Source organism: Pteropus vampyrus, unplaced genomic scaffold (genome assembly GCF_000151845.1).
Source record: "Pteropus vampyrus isolate Shadow unplaced genomic scaffold, Pvam_2.0 Scaffold1000000514, whole genome shotgun sequence".
Taxonomy (NCBI): domain Eukaryota; kingdom Metazoa; phylum Chordata; class Mammalia; order Chiroptera; family Pteropodidae; genus Pteropus; species Pteropus vampyrus.
The window spans coordinates 61,103-86,525 of NW_011914916.1; the positions used below are offsets into that span (position 1 = coordinate 61,103).

The 25,423-nt window shown below is 39.8% G+C and overlaps 2 protein-coding genes and 1 long non-coding RNA gene across 3 annotated transcripts in view; 2 read left to right on the forward strand and 1 right to left on the reverse strand.

Moving 5' to 3' along the window:
* LOC105311125 (F-box only protein 36-like) overlaps window positions 1–2,370 on the forward strand; it is a 28,467-nt gene extending 26,097 nt beyond the window's left edge. Inside the window, exon 6 of the mRNA XM_023526944.1 lies at window positions 2,169–2,370. Coding sequence (XP_023382712.1) covers window positions 2,169–2,333 — 165 coding nt within the window. The 3' untranslated portion in view covers window positions 2,334–2,370. The remainder of the gene's footprint in view (window positions 1–2,168) is intronic.
* Window positions 1–25,423, forward strand: part of LOC105311126 (arylamine N-acetyltransferase 1-like) — a 149,580-nt gene that overhangs the window by 49,171 nt on the left and 74,986 nt on the right. The window lies entirely within an intron of this gene.
* Window positions 23,331–24,654, reverse strand: LOC111735415. Its single transcript, XR_002778773.1, has 3 exons — window positions 24,543–24,654; window positions 23,698–23,817; window positions 23,331–23,382 (listed from the first exon to the last, which is right to left on the reverse strand). It is a non-coding gene; the product is annotated as an uncharacterized LOC111735415 (long non-coding RNA).

The window sequence follows — 25,423 nt, forward strand, 5'->3', positions numbered from 1 at the left end:
AAATAAACAAGTACAGCTGTTATGTGGGCAATGTATTTAACCTGGGACAAAGGAAGGCCTCTCTGCGGAAGCGACATGTAAACCCAAGAACTAAGAAGCTCTCTGCAGAAGTACAGGCTGCAACTGGTCTGGTAAGAAGAGAGCTTTCCTGTATCTGAATGGCTGGTGCGACCAGAAAACAGACTGGGGGTCAGAAGGTATAAGAGGTGGCCGGAGACTTAGAGAGGATGGGTCACATGAGGTTTTCAAAAACCGTGGAAAATGTCGACATTGTGTGGTTGAATCGGGCAGGACTGGATGCGGGGAGAGGAAGGATGTAAAGAGATGCACAGGTGGACAATGATGGTAAGAGTGGACGTGCCTGTGCTTCTGTGGGCAGGAGCTGGTGGCATTAGTAGTGTGGGACACACAAGGGTTCAGAACTTTAGCTGCCTGTGAGATTTCCAGGTAACGGTGATTGAATGGACAGGTGGGCATATGGATCCAGAAGTCAAAAGATAAATTGGTGCTAATTTGAGAGATGTTGGTACAGTGTGATACTTAAAGCCATGGGAATGGATAAAATCACCAGAGGAGCAAGTGCAAGTGAGATTGAGGAACGTCCGTGTAGGTGCTGGTGAGAGGTCAGAGAGCCACATGGACGTGAAGACCATGGAGACTCAGAAAAGCAGTCTCGGTGGATGGGGTGGGAGCAGCGGAGAAGCGAATGGGTCTGTGTGAAAAATCCACTTCAAGAAGCACAAAGGGAAGTAGAAGGTGCAATAGCTAGAGGGGTATGTGGGGCTAAGGAGGTTTTAAAAAATAAGTTTAAAAATGTTCAACAAAATGTGAAAGCTCTACTGCCACAATGTAATCTCTCTAATTAGCCACTGTAAACAGTTAGTAATTGGTGCATATCTTTCCAGACACTTTCTATGCATATACAAACATCCTTTGTGTCTATAAACTATTTAAAGCGTATTCTGTGCTTCGAACTTTATACTACATTGTGGATATTTTAATGTCAGTGTTCCATATAGTGTAACTATCCCTTAGCTATCCCCCACCGATGAACATTTCAGTTGTTTCCATTTTCCTTTTACAGCAGGACATCGTAGCAGTTTGGTGTGGTTATTTTTTGTACTCCTGCAGGTTCATCTGTTAGGACGTAGTGTTAGGAGTTCATATGCTAGGTGCATAGGTATTTCCATTTTATGTTTTGATAGATACGGTAGTTTTGCCTGAGGAATTTTCTTTATAACATAGGAACTACCAAATCTTGTTTCTGCTGACAGAAATGATCCAAGAGAAGAGGAAGTTGAAGGTCCAGGAGAGAGGGACCATTGCCACAGGCCATCAGTTGGGCTCCTTCCTGACATTTCGTTCCCTCTCAGTCCTCAGGTCTCCTAGACAGGCCTATCTCAGTCTACTCAGGCTGCCATAAAAAATACCACAGGCTGGGTGGCTTAAACATTTGTTTTTCATGGTCTGGAGGCTGAACGTCCAAGATCTAGGTGCTGGCCCTTCCCAGCTTGCAGATGGCCACCTTCTGGCAGTGCCCTCATGTAGCAGAGGGAGGGAATGAGCTCTCTGCTATCTTCTGAGGACACCAATCATATCAAATCAGAGCCCCATCCTTAGGACCTCATTTAACTGTAATTATTTCTTTACTCCAAATACAGCCACTCTGGGGTGTGGGGCCTCAACATGTGAGTTCCGAGGAGTACAGTTCAGTCCATAGCAAGCCCCAACTCCAAATATCACGCTCTCTGTCATCTGTTAGGGTCTCCTAGGAGTGCCAGCAGTTTGGTGTCCAAACAGCATCACCTACACTGGCTCTCACGCCTCAAAGTGGAACAGGAATCCTCTGTTATATCACATTTCATTTTTTTTTCTTTGTTCAGAAAACTATGGTCCTCATGATATAGGAAATGGCTAATCCATGAGTGCGTAACAGGAGTAAACACAGGTAGGCACACTGTATGTAATATGTGGGCACAATGGTCTCAATTTGGCACACTGAAGTTTCTACTGTGATAATAATTTAAAATTATTCTACTAACAATGCTGTTATCATTGAAAAATGCCATTCTTTTTATGGGGTAGACTGCTTATGTTTAAAGTGATCCAAACCTCTTTCATCCCTTTTGTGATTCAAAAGGTTACTTATGTAATTATTTTTCTTTTAGATGTGTAGCAATGAAGAATTCTGGGAGAAATTTGGAGCTTTACAGGATAAACATCCTTTTGATGCAAAGAAGATAGGGATAACTACTTATAAGAAGCTGCTAGCTCTCCACCAAAATGCAGCCCAACAGAAGCTCACACAGAGAAGACAGACAGCATTTTACTAAACTTAACTGAAGTGACAAATCAAAAAATAAATTTAAACTGAATTCTTATATAACTCACCACCATTAGTAATGGGTTAATGCAATTATCTGGTAGATTTAAGTAAGATAATTTTTTTTTCAACCCTCGTTACTTTGAATATTCTGAAAATAAAATTCTTTTTCCTCTCAATTTTCTTTTTCACTACTAATCTATTACACAGATCAAATAGATCAAATACCTACTTAATTCTCCACTTTAATTTTGCCATTTTCTTCATTTTAAAGATAGGAAGAATAGAATAGAAAGCAAATCTGCTTAAAGTATAGATGATTATATCTTTTTTCATGGGAGTTAAGAAGACCGACCCAGAAATGAGAATTCAATTACAGAGAAAAAAATTTAAAAATCTTTTCTCATAGTGTAGTATGAAGAAATTCATGACCTTCTCCATCTTGGGTCCTCTACATTTGCAGAATTCACTCACTACAGAGAAATGTGGTTGGGGCATAACCAGTGAGCTGCTAGGAAGGAATACCCAGTACTTGCCTTAGCTTGTGAAACTGAAGGGGCTGTTGGACAAGTTGTGTCTCTATTTCATTTATTTCTGCTCTGACCTTTGTAATTTCATCCCTTCTAACTTTGGGCTTAGTTTGTCCTTCTTTTTCTAATTCCTTGAGATATAAAGTTAGGTTGTTTATTTGAAATCTTTTCTTTTTCCTGAATATAGATATTTATCGCTGTAAGCTTCCTTCTTAGAACTGGTTTTGCTGTATTACATACATTTTGGTATGCTGTGTTTCCATTTTCATTTGTCACATTATTTTTTAATTTCCCTTTGGATTCGTTGACATAGTAATTGTTCAGAATCATGTTGTTTAATAGCCACATATTTGTGATTTGTCTAGTTTTCTTCTAATTGTTTCTAGTTTTATATCACTGTGGTTGGAAAAGATGCTTGCTATGACTTCAGTCTTATTAAATTTATTAAGACTTGTTTTGTGCCCTAACATATGATCTCTTGGAGAGTGTTCCATGTGCACTTGAGAATGTGTATTCTGTTGCTTTTGGATGGCATGTTCTGTATATGTCGTTAAGTCAATCTGCTCTATATGAAGTTTAAGACCAAAGTTTCCTTATTGATATTTTGTCTGGATGATCTATTTATTGTTGAGAGTGGGTACTGAAATCCCCTACTATTATTTCATTGCTGACTATTTCTCCCTTCATATCTGTTAATATTTGTTTTATATATTTAGGTACTCCGATTTTGGATGCATAAAGATTTATAATTATTAAGTCCTCTGAATAAATGAACCCCCTTACATTATATAATGACATTCTTTATCTCTTGTTACAGTTTTGGCTTAAAGTCTACTTTGTCTGATATAAATATCACTACCCCTTTTGTTGTTGTTATTGTTTTCATTTGCACGGAATATCTTTTTCTACTCCTTCACTTTCAGTCTGTATGTGCCCTTAAAGTTGAAGTGAGTCTCTTTAGAGCAGCAACAAGTTGGGTCTTGTTTATTATCCATTCAGCCTTTATGTCTTTTCCTTGGAGAATGTAGTTCATTTACATTTAAAGTAATTATAATAGATATGGACTTATAGTTGCCATTTTGTTCATTGTTTTCTGGCTCTTTTGAAGTTTCTTTCTTCCTCTCTTGCTCTCTTCCTTTGCGATTTGATGATTTCCTATAATGATTTGTTTTGATTCTTTTTATATTTTGTGTATCTACTATAGGTTTTTGCTTCGTGGTTACCATGAGGCTTACATAAAACATCTTATAACAGTTTATTTTAAACTGATAACTAACTTCCAAGGCACACAGAAGCTATACATTTTTATAATTTCTCCTCACACATTTTACCATTTACATTTTTATATTGTGTAAACCCATGGACAAATTATTATATAGTTACTTTAATGCTTTCATCTTTTAACTTTTATGCTAGAGTTGTAAGTGATTTACCCACTCCTACTACAATATTAGAGACTTCTGAATTTAACTATACGTTTACCTTTACCAGTGAGTTTTTTTTACTTTCATATGTTTTCCTGTTACTAATTAGTGGTCATTTATCTCAGCTTGAAGAATTCTCATTAACATTTCTTGTAGTTAGCCTCGTGGTCATGAACTCCTTCAGCTTTAGTTTGGAAAATGCTTTCTCTCTCCTTTAATTCTATACCAGATAGAATATTCTTGGATGATAGTTTTTCTTTCTCTAGCATGTCGAATATATCATCCAACTCCTTTCTGTCCTGCAAAGATTCTGCAGAAAAGTCTGCTGAAAAATCTACTGACAGTCTTATGGGGATTCCCTTGTACATAACAATTTACATTTCTCTTGCTGCTTTTAAGATTCTGTCTGTACTTTTTGTGAATTTAATTATAATATGTCTCAACGTGAGTCTTTTTGGGTTCATCCTCTTTGGTACTCATAGGCTTCATGGATCTGGGTATCTGTTTCTTTCTACAGGTTAGGCAAATGTTTAGCATTATTTTTTTTGAATAAGCTTTCTGTCCCTTTACCTCTCTCTTCTCCTTCTGGTACCCCTATAATGCATATATTGGTCTACTCGATGGTGTCCCATAAGTCCCTTAAGCTATCTTTACTTTTTTTCATTCTTTTTTCTTCTTGCTGCTGATTAAATGAATTTGATTGCCATGTTTTGAGCTTGCTGAAACTTCCTTCGACTTGATTTAGACATTATCGTAAAAATCCACTGAAGGCCAAGATCAAAGAAAAGAGGCAATTGGCCATGAATTGCCTGATTAAGATGCATATTTAAATGGGCAGGAAAAAGAATCACAGAAACAAAGCTCTAGAGCCTCATCCTGAGCTAGTGGAAACTCAGTCAAATTTATGCATTCAATAAATAATTATAATGCATCTACTGTGCACAGGGTCCTGAGAATGAGCAAAAAAGAGAGTCTTCCCTCCTTGTCAGGAGAGCGGCTGGAATCTGCTAGAAGGTGTGTGTCTACCAAGAAGATGTCTCGAAACTGCCCAAGGTGAACAATCCTGCCATTTTCCTGAGCCATCCTATTTGAGGGCATTTAAAACAAAATGGGGAAGTAATCGGAGAGGGTGAGAGGCAGTTCTGTTAATAATTTCTAATTTGCTTCTTCTTTTAGCTCTTCTTAAATTTAAGGTGTTCTACAGTGAAATCTCCATTTACTGATGATACTGTTTGTCCCTCAGTCTTCCCCAGGTCAGTAACGGTGCTACAATCCACTGATCTGCTCAAGTCAAACCTCTGGAGGCCTTGATTCTTTTTGTGTCCTTACCTCTCACGTCCAATTCATCATTCACTCCTGTTAATTCTACCACTAAAATATATGCTGACTCCGCAGCCTTGTTCAAGCAGCTTTCCCTGGACTATAGCCACAGCCTCCTAAATAGAAGTCCAGCTTTTCCTCTTGACATCCATAATCCATCATGTATGGAGCAACCAGAAGGATGGGGCAAATAAATCAGACCATGGTACTCTCTCAATGGTTTCTAGGTGTCCCACTAATTAAAATCCAAACCTCTTACCCACCAGCCCAATGTGATGTACCCACCTGCCTGTGCACCTGCCTGCTCCTTGTCAAACATGTGCCAACCGCACAGGCGTGCATCTTGCTTCTACAAGCTCAAAGTGTCAGCTTCCAGCCCTTGCAGTTGGAGTTCCCTCTACTTCCATCCCTCAGCACAGCTGTTCTTGGCTCAAATATTGGCTCAGAGGGGTCTTTCTCTCTCTCCTATTAGTCCTATTTCATTACATTTGGCACTTATCACATATGGAAATGCTCTGGCTTGAAGTTCGACGATTTCTGCATGTGTTTACCACAGGCATCCCCACTAGAAGGGCAGGTACACAGGTACACTCATGCATCCTGTTCATGTTCTGCCCCCATGCCCAGGCTCAGAGTTGGTACCTAGTCAATATGTGCTGGACAAAAGCGAGAAAATGCATCCTAAGCACATCTTAATAAATATTGAGTGATCAAAAATCCTTTGAACCACATGCTAAATCAGCTATTATAAAATAGAAAACTTCATTATTAGACTAATGAAGAATATTTCTTATTAATTTACTCAAGAAATATTTACCGAATACTAAAACTTGTCCAAGCGATGTACTATGTGCTGGGACTACAAGGACAAAAATATAATTCTGCTGAGAGGGTGTGGAGACAAAAGTGGAAGAGAGTTGATGTAGAGAGAGATGGACCAATAAAAAAATAAGATAAATTATAAACAGTGTATTGTCCTATAATTCTTAATTGGTGAGCAGGAGGTAGGCATGGGGAGGAGAGGTGTAGAAGGGGTGAGCAAGGAGAACTGGGTCATGAGGGGAGGCCTGGCACAGACAGGAAGGGAGACACTACATGTATGTTCGGGAGCTCCAATCAGAGTGGTGATGACAGAAAAAGGTGTTTCACATCTAGTCTTGAGTTTTTGGGGATTGCTACTCAGAGATAACCAGTTTTCAAATATACCACTGCAGGTGCAGGGTTGAAGGCCTGACTCAAACCAGATTCTGTGCTCTGGCTGGGTTTATCCATTCACTTGTTTAGTTTGCTCAGTGGCTTGATATTTTGTAAACAGCAGCGAGATGACCTCACTTAAGCCAAGCAAGCATCTCATTTCTGTGACTGTTTTGCAAAGATGACTGACTTCATATTTGAGATATAATGTTTCCCTGTTGCAGCCAGGCAGAGAGCACTCAAATGTCTTTGCCACTATTCGTTCATCATAGTTTTGAAACAAACTACTAACCGATAACGCAGGGGATCTCCACCAACAGATGCTCAGAATATTTTCCCAACCTGCCATCATGCCATCCTTTTCTCAAAACTAAGAAATAGTCTACATTTCTGCCAAGCCTGTCGTAAGTGTCAATTTTTAGGATAATCATGAAAAGAAGATATTAATACATACTCTATAAATACATATCTCAATAAAATAAAGAGTAGAAATGAGCAAAACAAACCAATGTGTTATCTTATCTTTGCCTCTATGTCTTCCAGAAGAGTTTTGAGATTGGCAGAAGTTTTTTCTTCCTCTACACAGTAAGTTTCTAAAAACTTCTTATATTCTAGATCTGTGAATTTAAAAAGAAAACAATAAAATAAATACACTCCTCCCCATATATAGGAGGAAAAATTATTTTTGATCGATGTATTTAATTTGGTAGTTTTGTAATCCAGCCTTTGAAAGGGCTCGTCATTTTCAACGCTTCCAGTTTTGGCATCTTTTTCTTTACCTTCTTCGTGGCTATCTTCGGGAACAGAGCAAATTATACCACTGCAGGATATTGGAGGCTTTTAACCGGAAACAAATTTAAAAAAAAATTATGAAATTCTAGTATATCTCTTTTTTAAAAAATAATGTAGCTTAGTTAAGGAGTGAGCATAGCAATGATAATGTTACTGTTAAACTATAACTTAATTATACTTTCAAGGAACTGAAACCTTAGCATGTCAAACTCCCCATTTAAACAAAGGAAGGGCAATTATGTACTAAATGAAATGATTCCTCATATTTTGAATGTGTAAATACATCAAACTGTACGTGTTAGAATGGCGAATTTTACCATATACAATTTATACCTTCATAAACTAGATCTCTCCAAACCAAAGAGTGTATTATGGAATATCTTTAACTAGGTTTCCTAGTACATTTAAATTTTTTTAATTTTAAAAGGTTAATTCAATTATCAATCTGTTATATGAGTTCAAGGAAATTACTTTGCTTAGAAGAGATAGTTGGCTAAAAGAGGAGTTTTCAAAGAGTGTAAATAATATTAAGGTAAGAGTTGCTTCAAGTAGAAACATTTAGAATAAAAGTTAGTAGAAACTTGTTGTTATGTGGTGGGAGGAGGAGAACATACAGATAGAAATGATCACTAAGAGAATCTGCTATATGCTTAATCAACAAATGGAACGTTCTACCTTGGTACTAAACCCACTGAGTAATCTTTTTAGACTTGTCAGGAATGAGCAGGGGACTATGACATTGCAACTCTCATTTATCCGGAAGACACATGCTACAACATCGGTGATCCTTGAGGACATTATGTTAAGCGAAATAAGCCAGTCACAAAGAGACACGTACTGTGTGATTCCACTTCTGTAAGCTATCTAGAGTAGTCAAAGACGCAAACAGAAAGTAAAAGAGTGGTTGCCAGGAGCTGGAGAGAGGGAGAAATAAGAAGTTGTGTAATGAGTACAGAGTTTCAGTTTTGTAAGAAGAGTTCTGGATATCGGTTGCACAACAATGTGAATATACTTAACATTACTGAATTCTACACCTAAAGATGAATAAGATGGTAAATTTATCTTATGTGTATTTTACTACAATTTTTAAAAAGGAAAGGAAAAAGGCACTTGATTGAATTAATGAAAAAGTAAGCATTTGACACCAATGTCAAAGAGTTCAAGCATTAAACTTGCTTTTACACATAGGAAAAATCTCTTGGCCTCAGCCTAGTCACTCCCTAACCATCATTTCTAGTTTGTGACCCTCACTGGAGGAGAAGAAAACATCAGTAGTGGGGAAGGGGCGGAGAGGAGTGGGAAGAGTTTGTCTGGTGAGGGGTGTATACAAAACAATATGCAGTTAAAAGTGTACAGACTTGATAGAAGTGAACTCAACAGCTGACATTCTGTCTGACAGGAAAGGAGGAAAAGAAAAAAAATCAAAAGCAGAACCTCCAAAATACAGAGAATTGGAAGTATGTAGTGTAGAGGTAAATAATATTCTCAGCAGACAATGAGTTTAACAGGATCAAAATTGATGTTTATTATTATAATCCCCTCCCAATGGCGTCATCCAGAAATGATATAGTTACGAAGCATACTCTGTTGAGGAAGACAGATATAAGTGAATAACATACTTCATAAAATTTCTATCATCTATTGGTAAAATAATTTAGTTTTGGGACATAAAGTAAAATTCACTTATCCAGAAAATGCATTGATATGAAAAACTTCACTCTCCAATGATAATACATATAGGTTGTCACTCTTACGTAGAATTGCTGGAACACTTTGATTTATATATAATTTTAATTTTTACGTAGGACATAATCCCAGTAACAGAATCGAAATTTACAAAATTATTTTAGATTAGTATCATAAAACTTCTAAATAAAAAATCACATTCTAGCAAAACTTGATTAATGTACTTAGAGAGTGTAATGAAGAGTTTCAAAAGCCAGTGACCCAATCTTTACTGTCAATGAAGATCTAGCTATCATATGATCTCTAAAAAGAAGGATATCACCAGGATTTCTAAAGTTAATGTATGCTCTTGAGTAGAGATGAGGATAAAGACTGAAATGAGAGATAACAGTGAAAATAGTTACTAAAATGCATGACTTCTTTAATTTTGCCGATTTTTTTCTTTGTCTGGAAACTAATTCAGATAAAACCTTTATGCCAGAGAATCATCTCTCAGTAAATCACAACATTCTGGATATTCTTTAGCAAAAGCGAACAAATAAGCGCACAAACAAAACATTAACTGAGATGTTTTCAGTGATGTGGTAAAGACACTTTAGATCACTTTCTCTACTGCACAGAGCCAGAGCTAGAATAACTGGACTCAGAATTGAAAACCAAAGGCAAGGTTATTCAAAGGTCATGCCTAATCATGCATCATGGCTGCAGTGCAAGCTAGTTATGATGCATTTGTAGAAGACAATGCCATCTTGTAAAATACTATTTACTAGAGATTTAGAGAACATTTTTAGGTATTTTAAGATGACTTACTATAGCACATTTTACAGCGTCTACAGAAGAACTAAATCTTTCTCTGCTATCTCACAACTACCAATTTCCTTAACTGGCAGGAACTTCAACCCTATTCACAGATGAGAACACTGAGGCTCAGAGAAATTAGGTCATTGCAGAGGGAGCAGTCAGTTAAAAGGTAGGACTGGGATTCCAGTCTGAGTCTCTCTGAGGCCAGCATCTGACCCCCTTTAACTGTACTAGTTTTCCTAAACCTTAGTCATCTGGAAGTGATCTAAATTTTTCTTTAATCATCTCTTTATTTACCTGTTTGTGGTATTTTCATTGAATGGACTGACATTTTTCACTTAAATATACTTATTCAACAGTAAAGTTTATATGGCTACCACAAATGAGAACTCATGATATTGAAGACAAAAAGGATAATAATAAAAATAAAAATAACAAAAACATACTAAAGATCACTAAATCACAGCTGACCTGTCACCTGTTAATGGTCTAACTTGAGTTCTGGTGTCTCTTTGTTAATGAAAGGGAGATTTGGAGATAAGAATTTTTGTCAGAGTCATCTAACTACAAAGTTGTAAAAGGAAATTGAAAATGATACAACTTGAGAAGGGCAGGGTAGAGTCTGGGTGTTAGTGATGGAAGGGAGCACAAGGGAGCTTCTAGGGTGTGAGATATTCTGTTTCTTTATCTTGTGCCAGTCACATGGATGTGTTCTCTTGGGAAAATTCATCAGATTATATACAGCTATTACTTATTCACTTTTCTTTGTTATATCTTAATACAGTTTACTTTTCAATGCTGTAAGAAATAAGGTTTACTGATACCCCAAATACAAAAATTAAGTAATATGTTGTTAATTGGTCTATTTTTCTTTTTAGATATGGTGATGCTAGTAGAGGCATAGTTCAAATATATTTTAGAGAAATTTAAGGATCTGCCTCCTTAGAAATACTTGCAGAAATAAAGGTCTGTACTGATTTCTGGGTACCTGTGGGAAAGAAGATGGAAATGGAGATGGCTTCTATTACCTACGATTTGCCGGCAAGTGACAACACATCTCGGCTTCTTAAGGTTGGTAAACAGCTTCTCACCTGAGATCCGCAGTAAAGAACTCAAAGTAATCGTGTGCAGGTAGTGGGTGGAGCTGCTCCTCCAGCTGTTCCTTGGTGAGGCTGGGAGGAAGGCGCCGGATCACCACCTGGGGAAAGAACTCTGGCAGTTCTGTTTCACTCTTAACTGTATTCAGCTTCGGTTATTTAAACGCTTGGTGACTTGTGTTTATGCTCAGAAGAAAATCTAAACCAGGAGTCCATCAGAATCATGCATTTAAGAAAAGGTTAAGAGACACGTGTATGGAGAATGTGACTGTCAAAACCAAAACAAGACAAAACAAAGGATAATAGTGGTTGAATAATTTGAAAGGGATGTGTGAGTCCAGAAAAGGCTGTGCCTAACAGTTCTTTTCCATGTAATCATTTCATTACTCCCAGACAACTGTTGGCCTGACAGGTACTGTCTGGGCCCCAGCTGAAAAACGGCACCATCTCCTACTCTCTCCTTGCATGTTAAGCCACACTAGAAGGTAAGGCCCATGCCGGGAATGTAGTATGTTAGGATCTTTGTTACCAGCAGGAAGAAACCAACGGTGAATCTGTTCTAAGAGCCAAGAGGAACTCCGCCTGCAGTGGACATCTTTCGCCTCCAGTGCACAGTGTCCACACCGCGGGTCCTCTCCCAGCACGCTATTAGGCTTTCCAGGCTCTCTATGTTCCCCGTTTCCCTGGATCTGAGCGGACTCTCGCGGAGCCGCCGCCCCATCTCGTGCCTCCTCCGCCCGCGATCCGGGCAGCGTGAACCGCTACTGCCCGTAGTTAGATAGCCCAGCGTCTCAGCCCCAACAGGACACCTGTACAGGCTGAAAAGACTTGTATTCCTCCCCAAACAGAAAAGACTGCGTTAGAAGGTGCCGAAAACTGTCTTTGACGACACGGTGTGCTCGGGACAGCGCCGCCCGTCCGCTGTCCGCCGTTCTGAAGCGGCCGCCCGCCTGTGGCCCTTGACCGCGCCCGGGATCTCACCACTCGTAGCCCCGTCCCCCCGTTACCACCCCTCCCTTTGGCACAGTCCTACTCGCCCCTCCTCCCACACGCCTCTTCCCTAGTTTCATCTCCGCCTAGCTCAGGACCATCATCTTTTCCTAAGTGACGTCCTCGCCGCCCGGCCCTCGCCACACCCACCTTCCTGAGGCCCCGCCTCCTCCGGTGAGGGGTGACTGTGCCGCTCCGCCTACCTTGCCCGGGACAGTCCCCTTCACCTGCCGAGGTTGCCTGCTCTGCTCCCAAAGCCTGAGGATGAGGCCGGAGGCGCCTGGGTCTATCGCCGCGGTGACTCCCGGGGAAAGCGGGCTTCCACGGCCCACGGCCTCCCCTCCCTCTCAGGTTCTGTGCAGCAGGGGCCACCCGGGGCCTCCGGCTACCTCCTCCTCCCAGCGCATCCCGCACCCGCCACGGATCCACCGCCGACCCCCACCTAGGCCGAGAACTAGGCCGCCGTCGCCCCCAGGATCACCCCTTACCTTCAGCTCCACCCCCTCGGTTCAGTCGCTGCTTGCCCCCTCCCCGAGCCCCTGAAGCTCCTCGTCCTGCCACCACCCCTCCCCGCCACAGCCCACGATCGCTGGCGAGTCCCCCTTTCACAGTGCAGGAGAGACCCTGGGGGCCGAGGGCGTGCGTCGGGACTGGGATCCCAAGGCCAGAGTTTGGGAGACCTGCCACCCAATATTAGCCCTGGACCCGTATCGCCGACCAGCACCCTGTCGTGTGGTCACCGGGAAGCAGCGATCAGCTTGGGCGATCTCGAGACTGCCCGCACTCTCCTGCAGCCCAGACTTCAGAGGGTCTGGGGTCCGACGAGGGGACGAGGGGATCGAAGGCCTGGCGTGTTAGCGGATCAGCCATCAGCGGGAAATTCCGCACTAGAGGACGTTTCGCTCAAACGGGAGCCTTTAATAAGGTTCTGAAGGGCTGATTTGTTTCCCCAGCAAAGAAGAGCCGACCCTTGAGCTAAACATGCCTGAGAATTAGACTCACGTGCTTAATAAACTATTAACAGCTATTTATTCTTTTCCACAGAGAATGGCATCTGTATTTAAGAAATATCAACTGATTGACAGACAGCACAAATCGGTACACGGCTTTTCCTATACGGAATAGAATAAATGCACCAGAGTTGAGAACAGAAATTGGACTGCAGAGAAGGTTCACTTTGGCTGTCCTTGGGCGCTCAGGTGTCAATGCTGACTCCTGGATTAGAGTCATAAACCAGACCCACGGCACCCATAAAACGACATAAGGTTTTCAAATGGAATTTTTATTCAACTTTTTGAGGCTCTCAATGGGACGGCAACCAAGCCAGGTTCATGTTTGTGTATATATTTTTTACAAACATACAGGCATTAACACTTTTGATCAGAACAATTTATACATAGGAGTTCTTCATTTTTAAAGGCCACATTTTTTTTATAATTTCTCATAATTTTTCTTCATGCATGTTGGCTGTACTTTTTATAATACCTTTTCCCCCCAGGAACTTCAGGTACAAATGAAAAAAGAAACTAGAGAATGGAGAAACGGAGGCATTAAGAGATCCAGGGAGTCATTGACAGATAACTAGAAGTAAATCCAGACTTAATCCAGTACTTTATCCTTGAACCACTAAATACCTGCGTACACTCTGGAAATGTGTCGTTAATGAGCCAAACGATTCAAAAAGCAGTTTTTCAACTCATTTCTCTATAACCCCACAAGGGGGCCAGGAGCTGTTTTCAATATGTCAGAAGATGTTTTGCGTTTAAAGGAGTATTTCAGTTGCCTATAAAATTGGTTTCTTTACAATACCTTATTTGTTAATGATGCTGTGGAAAATGTCTTGGAATACAACATTTTTCTATAAAAAGGTAGGAATATATGCCTGCCGATTGGTGGGTGACAGTGACTTAAGGTAGATGGTGACCATAACATTCCTGTTTTCCTTTGAAGATGACAGCATGGTCACTTTAAAGTTGGCAATAAGGATGCCTTCTGAGGGAACTACGCATCATTAGGAGATACTAGAGAATTGGGTAGTAACAGAAAAATATTTGGCAGTACAAGTACACATTACCTTTTTTTGATACTCTCTGCAGTCTAAACATTGGTATTAATCTGTTGCTGAGCTGAAAAGCAACTTATTCAAATATGTTGAAGTTTTTACCTTTTGTGTCTTAAAGCACTGTCGATATGGTAATGGCAGGAGTTTGTTTGCCTTTCCAGAAACCTAAAAAATCATACCACATGATCAATGAAGATACTAAATGAAGAAATATTTTGGTCTGGTGGGCAAAATAAATGTAAAAAAAGTATTACTAGGATAACTTTATTTTTATTTATTTAAAAAATAATTATTTTAAGTTCAGCCATTTGATTTTCCAGCCCCAGCTAAAGAGAAGGGAAACAAAAACAGGCACACGTGATGCCTGACAGAGGAAAAATAGAAAAGCCATTTAAAAAGTGAAAACTCAGAAGCATACTATTTGAGTCTAAATAGCAGGAGGCAACTCATGATCTCTTAAGTGCATCATTGAATTAAACAGATACTCACTGTGATAAGTGGAGATAGAGAATGGGGTCTGGATGCCTCACTAGCTGTGCTCAGATTCCTCACCCATAGACAGCCTTACTGGTGAGAACCTCATGAAATTAAAGCTATTTTTCTGCCTTAATATTGCATATATATTTTTTTCTGCCAAGGTAGAAATACATGGGATACATTTTAGGTTAAGATAAAAATTTTGTGTGTGTGTTTAAAGGAGCATTTTAGTTGCCTATAAAATTCGTTTCTTTCTAATACATTATTTGTTAATGATGCTGTGGAAATTGTCTTGGAATACAACATTTTTCTATAAAAACGTCGGAATACGTGCCGGCTGAAGTCGGGATGAGAGATTGAGAAAAAAGATTTGAACAAATGAAGCATATGCTCCAATATCCTCGTTGGGATGACTAAGAGAAGTTCTCTGTGTATGCAAGTCTATGAATCACAGCAAGATTTTTCTTGTGCCAATTTTAGTGAAGAGGTTAACAATGTTTCAAGATCAGATACTTAGTATGTTTTTGTATAAACTTTGAAAAATGTTTTCTTAAGAAAAAATTTAATGTGTCTTTCACAAAATTAGTCATTTGCCACTGTACAAAACTGTATGAGAACTTTATTTCTTGACCCCAACAAATGTAGCATATCATTTCAGACAGTTCTGCCATGCCTGAATCCAGATGCTTCTACAAGATAGTTATCTAGCTATGGCATATTAAAAATGATGTATCATTACTGATCATCACCTACTTATTTTACATGGATTCAGCTTTCAATCTTATCCCTATGTGAGAAAAGTGCAAATGATGCTAAAATGATGGAATAACAACAATCCCAGAGAGCTTTGAACATTTACCACAGTTACAGGGGTTGTGTCATCAAGTTAGTATGTGAGGAAGTAGGTGAAGCTCATACTAATCTCTTGCACACAAGGATGTAGGCATTATAGACAATAATGGATCACGCTTATTTTATAGAACAAAAATAAATTAAGCCCAATATCTGTTCGGTTCTTTTGGCTTTTTTAAAGTGTCACAAAATGTGCTTATTAGTTAGTTGAGTTTGTTAGCTTAAACACTATTATGACCTTCAACTGTGTTAATGAATTTTGATAAATATTGATAAATACTGTAGACAGTTTTATATGACTCAGTGCTTGTCATAGTACTCTTAGAAGATCTAGCTATAGTTTTAAGACATAGGAGTGATGTCACAGAAAATGGCAGAGGAGGAAGCACCAGGGACAAGTTTCAGAACACATTTAATTAAAACGCTGCTCAAAAGCTACTTGAAACATACATTTGAAATGGTGTTATTTTAATGAATGGAAGTGATGCCTACCCTTTAATACATGTAGTAATGTGTTAAGCAGGCGTTTAATAAAGATGTTTTTAAAAATATACTTGCAAGATGAATTCAAGAGAGTGTTACTTCAGTGAATGGAACAGATACCCACTCTGTAATGCAGATAGTGAAGTGCTTAAGAACACATTTAATGTAGATGTTTCTAACAAGCTAATGGCAAGTAGCGTTCAGCATAGTGTTATTTCAGGAAGTGCAAGTATTACGTGTAGTAAGGTTGTTTAATAACGCATCTTAAAAGATGTTTCTAACGATCTACTTGGATGATGGGTTCAGCACATAGCTGTTTCAGTGAATGAAAGTGATACCTCTCTGTAATGCACATAGTGAATTAAAAAAAAAACCCACACATTTCATATGTTTCTAACAATCTACCTTACAATGCGTTCAGCACAGTTATTTTAGTGACTTGGTATAATAGACATTCTGTAATGCATGTAGTGAAGTGTTTAAGAATACTTTTTATAAAAACTGTTTTGATCAGGTTACTTGTAGTATGCATACGAGACAGAAATTTTCAGCAAATTAAGGTGATACCCACTCTTAATGAAGGTAGTGAAGTGATTCAAATAGTTATTATAATGATGTTCCTACAAACTACTTGCAAGATGCATTCAGCAGTATTATTTTAGTGCATGGAAGTGACACCCACTCTATAATGCACGTAGTGAAGTTTTCAAGAATTTATTTAATAAAGATGTAACAAGCTAATTGAAAGAGGAGTTAAGCACAGTGTTGCTTTTTTCACTGGAACTTATACTCATTCTTTAATGTATGTAGTGATACGTTGAAGAACACATTTATAAAGACGTTTCTAACAAGGTAATTGGCAATTGCATTTAGAAGAGTGTTATTTGGAGAGTGAAAGTGATACCCAATCTGTAATGCATGTAGTGATTTTAAAACTTATTATAAAGATGTGTCTACCAAGCTGCTTGGACATGCATTCAGCACAGTTTTATTTCAGTGACATAATGTATGGCATGACATGTTTAAGAACAACTGTTATGAAGTTGTTTTAAACAAGCAACTTATGAGATGACGTGAACAAGTGTTATTTCAGTGACTGGAAGTGACATCCATTTTTAATGCATGCCGTGAAGTTTTTAAGAACACATTTAATAACGATGTTGAATAAGCTACTTGCAAGATGTGTTCGGCGGTGTTATTTCCAGAAATGGAGGTGATACCCACTCTGTAACGCATGTAGTGAATTGTTTAAGAACATTTTTTTAGAGTCGTTTTTAAGAGCTACTTGCAGGATTCGTTCTTTACATGTTATTTCCGTAATTTAAAGTAATATCACTCTGTAATGCATGCACAGTAAAGTGTTTGCAAACACATTTATAAAAAAGTTTTTAACCAACTACTTGCAACATGTATGTGTTCAGCGTCACTTCGGTGAATGAACATGATACCCACTCTGTAATGCAGTGAAGTTGTCTTCACCCTCTCTTCTCTTTCTAGAACCTCAATTAATTCCAATATTTGTCTTCTGGTCAAATCTAAGAGCTCTCATAGCCTTTCTTCACTCTTTTAAAACCTTGCTTCTCTCTCTTTCTCATAAAGTCATTACTTATATATTCCTGTCCTCCAAGTTATTCTGTCTTCCATCTGGTCCTCCCTGATACAGATGCTCTCTATTGCACTCTTTTCATTTACTGAATTCTTCAGCTCCAGAATATCTGTTTGGTTCTTTTTTATAATTTTATTCTTTTTGGTAAAGAACTCCTTCTGTTCATCCATTTTATTTCCGAGTTCAGTAAATTTCCTTTCTGACTTCTTTTTTTTGGTAGCTTATTTAATTGCTTCATAACAAATGTTTTGAATTCTTTATCATTTCGATCACAATATTCTGTGACTTTGAGTTTGGTTGCTGAAGAATTATCAGTTTTTATACCATATTTCCTTGATTTTTTTTATAGTGTTTTCAGCAGAGTGCTTCTGCATTCACATTTAGTAGCATATACTTCCTTAACTAAGCTTTTATGTCTTTTTTTGTTCTTAGAATTTAGCAGGTTGAAAGTTTAGAAACTTTCACTTGTAGTCCGGAAGGTGGCACTATAGCTCCAGCTTGTGCTTTTTCCTTTGCCCAGGGACCTTGCACTTTTCCTAGCACACTCCCTGTCTACTGGAGCTTGTTCTTATTTATGCGGTACAGTGCACTCACAAGTAGCGGGAGGTCAGGTTTAGCACATGGGGGTTCCACTGGGTCAAGTGGGGAGATCCTTGAGTGGGGCACTCCCAGAGGCTTGTGGGCAGACTTCCTGTGGAAGACCTGAAGTGAACATCAGGAACCACATTCTTTACTATATATTTTTATCTGCTTCCGTCTCTTTCACCTCTCTTCCCCCAGCCATGAAGGTCCCTCCTCATAAATCCAGGTGCTGCGAGAGAGAAACAGGTTTCTCCACTGGCAACCTGGTAGTGCGGCCGTCATCACCACTTGCACTTTCCACCTCTTCTGAAGAAGCTTTCCACCTCTTCTGCGGCCACCAGTTTAGCCTCCTACAATGTTTCCCTGGGGTGGATGTGGCTCTGCCAAGTTTCTCCCTTTGCTCTGTTTCCAATCTTCTCAATCCCCGCCAAATATCCCTATGGTTTGCTGGATTCTCCCCTCAGGCAGGCTGGACTTGTACAAATTTTCTCTCGCCCGTGGGTATCTGCTCAGGTTTGCACAAGCCAGGGGCCCACCTTCCCGTCTCCTCCTCTACCGCCCATCACAGCAAGTGGGAGCGGGGCCGGGCATCGATTCCCTTGGCTCCTCAGCCCATCCCGAAGTCTTGTTTATTTTCTGATGAACAAGTGTGCAAGAATCCTCTCAGGTCCCTTGGTGTAAGGTGTGGCAGGCACTTTTCTTTGGTTATTGATAGCTAATGAGTTGTTGTTCAAAAAAGGAGAGAAAAGAGGAAGAACTTATGCCTCCACGATTCTGACATTACTTAGGTCTTTTTTCTTAATGTAGGATTTAGAGCTATAAACTTTCATCTTTGAATTGCATTTGCTGCATTTAATAAGTTTTGGTTAGTGATGTTTCTACTTTCTTTTTGTAAAGATTTTTATTTTGCTTTTGCTTCATTTTTTTGACACATTGGTTGTTCAGGAATATGTTGTTTAATTTTCATGTATTTGTGCATTTTCCAGCTTTCCTTCTGTTTTTGATTTCTAGTTTTACACAGCTGTGGTAAGAAAAGGTGCTTGATAAATTTGTTAAGACTTGTTTTGTGGCCCAATATATGATCTATCATGGAGAATGGTGTGTGTACACTTGAGAAGGATGTATGTTCTGCTTTTGCATGGAATGGTATATACATCTTTTTTAGGCCCATTTAATCTATAGTGTTATATAAGACTTCTGTCTCCATATTGATTTCGGGTGAATAGTCTATCTATTATTCAAAGTGGGGTATTGAAGGCCCTTACTATTTTTGTATTGCTGTCTATTTTTCCTTTGGTTTTGTTAATATTTGCTTTTTATATTTAGGTGCTGCAATATAGTAATGATTACTTGCCTTTGCTGGATCACTAGAATACAACAGACAAATAGTAGCCACCCTCATCCCTCCTACACGTACACAAAAATGAAGCACAAAAAAGAAGATAGGATGATCGATCGTACTCTTAAATAAGTCAGTCCCAAATGGCATCGTCTAATTCAGTTCCCTGATGCCCAAGACAAGAATTTATGAAAACCCAGCACTTCTGCCACTGTTCCTGTCTGGTTCTAAATTATAGATGCAGTGAGAGCTAAAATAGAAAATACTCTGTTCTCCTTACTAATTGCAGGAGAACAAATGGAAATATTTCTGTTCCATAATTTTTTAAGAACCAGGGATCCAGTTTGTGTTCCCTGATTTTGGCTGAACTGGTTTTTTTTCTGTTTGTTTATTTCAAAATGCCACCCCAACTGTGCCGAGTCATATTTCCTGAGGTAAAACCAAGTAGTTCTTGTGTTCTAGCTAAGAATGTTCTCCATAAATCTTGTCTCTTTCTGACCTGGCCCTTTTGCTTTGCATTAATCTTTCTATATGAAATCCTTATCAACACTACCATTACCTTGCTTGGGGTCCACCTGTTCAAACAGCGCAGCATCCCAGTTTTGTTTCAAGGTCTTGGTGGTGTGCAGGAAGACACAACTCTCTGAAGCCACCCTGAGTCTCACTATAGAAGTGATTCCTCCCACTTCCAAACGCCTAAGACCTTTATTGTCTATATTATTCATTGGGGGAGTTTCATTTTCAGCATCTTATTACTATATGCCTGTGTCTGTTTCAACTAGACTGAAAGTTCCTTAAGAGCGAGGATCAGAGCTTATATTTATTTCTCTGTATCTTCCACAGCCGCTGTTCATTGTAGAATCATTATCAATACATGTTATTTACTGTCTAATTGCATAGCCTGTGTGACTTACAGCCCCATGGGAACTCTCTTCCCAATTTTAAGGCCCTTAAATGTCCACAAAGAAATGCCTTGATTAACACTACAAAATTAGATTTGCTTAGGGCCTTGGAAGATGCAGCATTGCTAAATGGGCAAAGGGTCCTTAGAGTAAAAGGAGAGAAAACCACAAACTCAACCGTTACCAATTTCGGGATTGTGTTGCTTGCCCCCTTATTCCCTGTGCCCCAGGACCTGGAGTGGCAAAGGCTATAATTAACCCCTTCCAGAAAAAATACCGTAGATGTCTGCTTTAAATTGTAAAGTTCCCTTGGTTACTCAACTCCTCAGTCCGAATTAGATCATGTACATGAAAAAATGCAAATTATAAAGGAACATGTGAGTAAATCTCAGTGGTTTTAAATCTTTTGGTTTACAATCATCAGTTCAAAAAAGTCCTCGCCCAATCTCCTGAAACATCTTGATTCTTAATTAGGAGAGGAAATAGTGAACTGTTATTCAGTTAATCTCATTAACATTTACAGAATCCGCCCTTTGCTTTTGACCTGGATCTGAGGAGTAGAAAACCAGAGAAAGAAACATATAGTGACAACCTTAATTTTATTTAGAACTCTGAAGTCTGAAATCGAGAAGGATTGGGCAATTTTCCATATGGTGTTTTAGCTTCTGTTAACACTCAAAAAATTAAATCTGGCCAGGAAAAAAAGAATCTCAGAGCATAGATGTAGAGATAACAAAAGCCTGAGTATCAGATTAAAAAAAAAATTGTAAACACATCGCTACCCCTGGGGCTGATATACACTTACCAGTGATATTTCAGGGCTCCTCTAATTGCTTTCAACATGCCAACCAATCGTTCCTAAGTTATCTTGCCTCAAGACTATTTGTGGTGAGTCATATCATGTTGCAGAAAAGGAGATGTGGAGTCAAGAGCACTGTGTGATTCTCAGCTTGTTGTGTTGCTCTTTTAACTACGGGGCTCATTTCATCCAATGGCGCCATTTCACAGGCAAGAGCCAGAGTCCGGAAGAAACTTGACGCAGGTCACAAGTAGGTTAGAAGCACAGAAAACCTTGTACTAGGTCTTCTTTCGATACTTAGTTCAGGAGGCATTGCTTCGCTTCGATTCAGTACAAATCAATTTATTAAAGTCTATAGTGTGCAAAGTTTAGAACGAAATACTAGGGGATTCAAGGATGAGAGAGACATTGTCGCTCATCCATTCACACACTATATCTGCTGTCCATCCATATTCCTGAGCCTAATTTACGAAGATCTCGCCCCTAATTGGGTCATATCCACTCCCATCTATCTTCTACGATTCCCTTTTCTCTCTGCAGCCAAAGTCCAGCTGCATATAATGTTCCTTCATCTGCTTCACTTAATTTTGATTCATTCTTCAAGCCTTGTTTCCATTTTCATCTCTCTGAAACCTTCTCATCCCATCCCTGTTATCACTGAGCTCCCAATTATTTAGTCCACGTGAGGCTCACAGCAGGCATCCTTTCTGTGGCACTTAAAATACATAGTTTTGCCCAACTTTTCCTTCATATTGTACCTCACCTAGTACTATTACAGTGCTCGCAGTATGGTGGGTATAGCCAAGGGCTGACCCAAAGATGCAATACTAAATGCAGAATCTCTGAATGGGCAATTCTGATGCCCCAGTGAGTAGCCAGAGTCAGTGTTTCTTTCATTGTTAGTCTTCTGTTGGTTTCCTGTGGGTGTCTTAGATTCTAAAATGAGGACTAAAGACATAAAAGTTGGGTTTTCTTTGATCAGCAAAAGAAGGAAAGGTATAAAGGAAGGATGGTGATATTAGCCTTATTTTGGTCGTATTTGGTCAACGTTTTCAGTTTAATGAGCGTTAATTTCTCTGCTTATAAGTGATATTACACAATAACTTCTCAACTCATTCCAAGAACAGAAATTTCTCTTTTAAAACAAACCTATCCAATTTGAAGAGAAAGGGGCCCAAATAAGTGCTTCTTCTTTTAATGAGATTAGACTTAGAGAGAACGCAGGAATATATTTTCATGTGTGAGAGATGTGAACTATTGTAGGCCAGAGGGTGGACTGTCATTAAGTAGCCTTCTAAGATGTCCTTCAGTGACCCCCACCTCTTGACATTCAAGCTCTTGTATAATTCTCTCCCCTTGAGTGTGGGCTAGACCTAGTGTATTGCTTCTAATCAATAGAATGCAGACAAAAATGACGGGATGTCCCTTCCATGATTAGATTATAAAAGACCGTGACCCTCTTGCCCTTGCCTTTTTGCTTGTTCACATTAATGAAGCCAGCTGCCATGCTGTGAACTTCCCTATGCAAAGGTCTACATGGCAAGAAATTGAGGGTTGCTCCAGGCAAAGGCGATGAATCGAGGCTCTCAGTCTAACAACCTGCAAGGACCTTGGTATTGACAGCAGCCCTATGTGGAGCTAGGGAGTGAGTCCTTCCCCAGCTGAGCCTTGTGATGACTACAGTGACAGCTGAATCTTAGATTGCAGACGGTGAGAGACCCTGAAGCAGAAAATCCAGGTAAGCCGTATTTGAATTCTCAATATACAGAAATTATGAGTAATACTTTGTTTTATTAATAAGCCACTAAGTTTGGGGGTAATTTGTTATGCAGCAAAAGATATCTAAAACAGTCGTGAAGGATGTGTTTCTTTTTATGCACAAGAATTGAATAAGAAGATTCCCCTCTTCTACAACCTAATATTTTTACGTTAATAGCGCTCAAACGTGTAAGCATAAAACACGATTGAGACATGTTTTTAGCATCTGTGCGAAGCCCCTCTGCCCGAGCAGCCATGAACCGCATCCAGGACCGCAGCTTCCTCCTCCCTGGATTTTCTGACTCTCGGTATCTGGAGCTTGACTTCGAAAGATGACCTCGATTTCTTGTATTTTTATCGTGGAACTTGAGAATTGGTAAACAAAATTGCTTGAGAAAAAAGGTCAATTAACTGCAGACACTAAAGTGAAAAGATTATGATGTGCGTGCTCGCATGAGAGAGCGAGAGGGAGAGAGTCTATCTATACGCATCTATCTATACGCATTTCAGAGTAAGCAAAAGAAACCAGCTGGTACATAGAGAGAAGAATGCAGCAGATGAGGAAAGAGAAGCATATTGCCCATGAGAGAGATGAAGAGATGAAATGATAAACTGCTTTGGTTTCTCATGGCTATTGATTAGACCAGTTGTACAATAGTTTCTATTATCAACAGGCTTACCTTTGAGATTGCTGTAGTCTGTCTCCGTTACTTGCAACCAGAAGAAAGTGATTATTGTGATGAGTACAGTAGCTTCCCACATACAAAAATTCTTTAAAATCCTCCTTTGGAATTTTAAATCTATATTAAGAGGCACGAACTACAATAAGTAAATTTAAATCTCCTTTCAAATGCACAGATAGCTAGTGAATTGGGTATCCAGAATTCAAACTTAAGCCTAAAATGATAGGGATTTCATGTGAAGTACTGTGTTAATAAAAGGATCCTGCTTTAGGGCCAGCGGATGCCTACATTCTTCCACGCCATTCAGCAAGCTTCTTTAATTAAGTTCCAAAGAAGCTCTATGTAAAGAATGGTAGCTGAGTGGGAACCAGAGTATCTCTCTATTAATAATTGAACAAGGTCTGGCAAAAACGTCTGGCAAAAGTTGAATTAAAACACATAGTTTATGCTCAAGTCCTAACAGATAAATTTTTCTCCCAAACATAAATTACGGAATCAGCACAGATTGTTGGAAAGGAAGAAGAGAGAGAGATAAATGGCCAGACCCCCACTGAGTCCTTGAGTTACTTATCCACCAAACTGCTCAGAGTGGAGAAGGAAGAAATGGCCCACCCGTCCAGGGAGCAGGTCTGGCCCAGACTTGCTTACCCTATGGGAGCAAGTAGTGAAAACCTGGAGGCGGGGAGTGAGGTCAGCATCATCGTGGCATAAAATCTCTCTCATTTGGGCCCCCATTTAACAACTAAAATCCGACATCCATCAGTGAACAAAAGTGCCTCTGTGGAAGTTGTGGAACCCACAGAACACTGAACTCCAAGGGACCCAGGAGGAATCCTGCTCACCTGTGCATCAGGCAATGGGCAGACAGATCTTGGTATCTGCTGTGGAAATGGCAGAAGCCTGTGAGCCAGCCTCAGTCCCTGCTGCCTGTGGTCTGGAACACCTGGAGAGTGCTGACCTGGGCAGACACCCACGGACAAGTGAGCCTCTGCAGAAGTCCGGGTTTCCTGAGGAGAGATTTCAACATTCTGTTGGAGAAAAAACAAAACAAAACAAAACAAAACAAAACAAAACAAAACAAAACAAAACAAAACAAAACAAAACCCAAACAAGTTTGGATGCATTGGAGAGCATAAGAGGAACTTTGCTAGTGCCACACCTCTGTCAAGGCAGCAAAACATGGAGCTGAACTAGCTGATGGCGACTTCTCAGTGCGTGGCTTCGCCCTTATGCAGAGGCTGGTGGAGAAACCCATCTCTGTCCTGCAGCAGCCAGTGTTGAGGCTGGACCTCCACGACTTGGGGAGAGACAGAATTTGTAGAAGTTCAGTTAACCTGAGGGGAGATTCCAGTAGCCCCTGGAGCAGAAAAGGGATGAGTTTGGGTGCTGGAGAGAGGAATGAACTCCACCTGGCCTACCCCCACCTCCCCACAAGGCAACACTGGACAGGGCTAAGGTGTCCAGCAGCAGCGACCTCTGCCACGGAGGAAGTGGAAAGTGGTGACCTCTCTTGTGGGGGAGGTAGAAAGCACCGAGTGAGTGCCCAGCTACTCCAGTTGTGCCAGTCATGGCTGGAGAGACCCCTTCCTACACAGCATCATACTGAGCGGTGAGGTGGGACCTCCACGACTGGGGGAAGGAGGAGGAAGTGAAAGAAGCAGATAGGAACAGCAAATGGCATCAGAGGAATGTGGTTCCTGCTGCCTGCTCCAGGCCTTCTGCA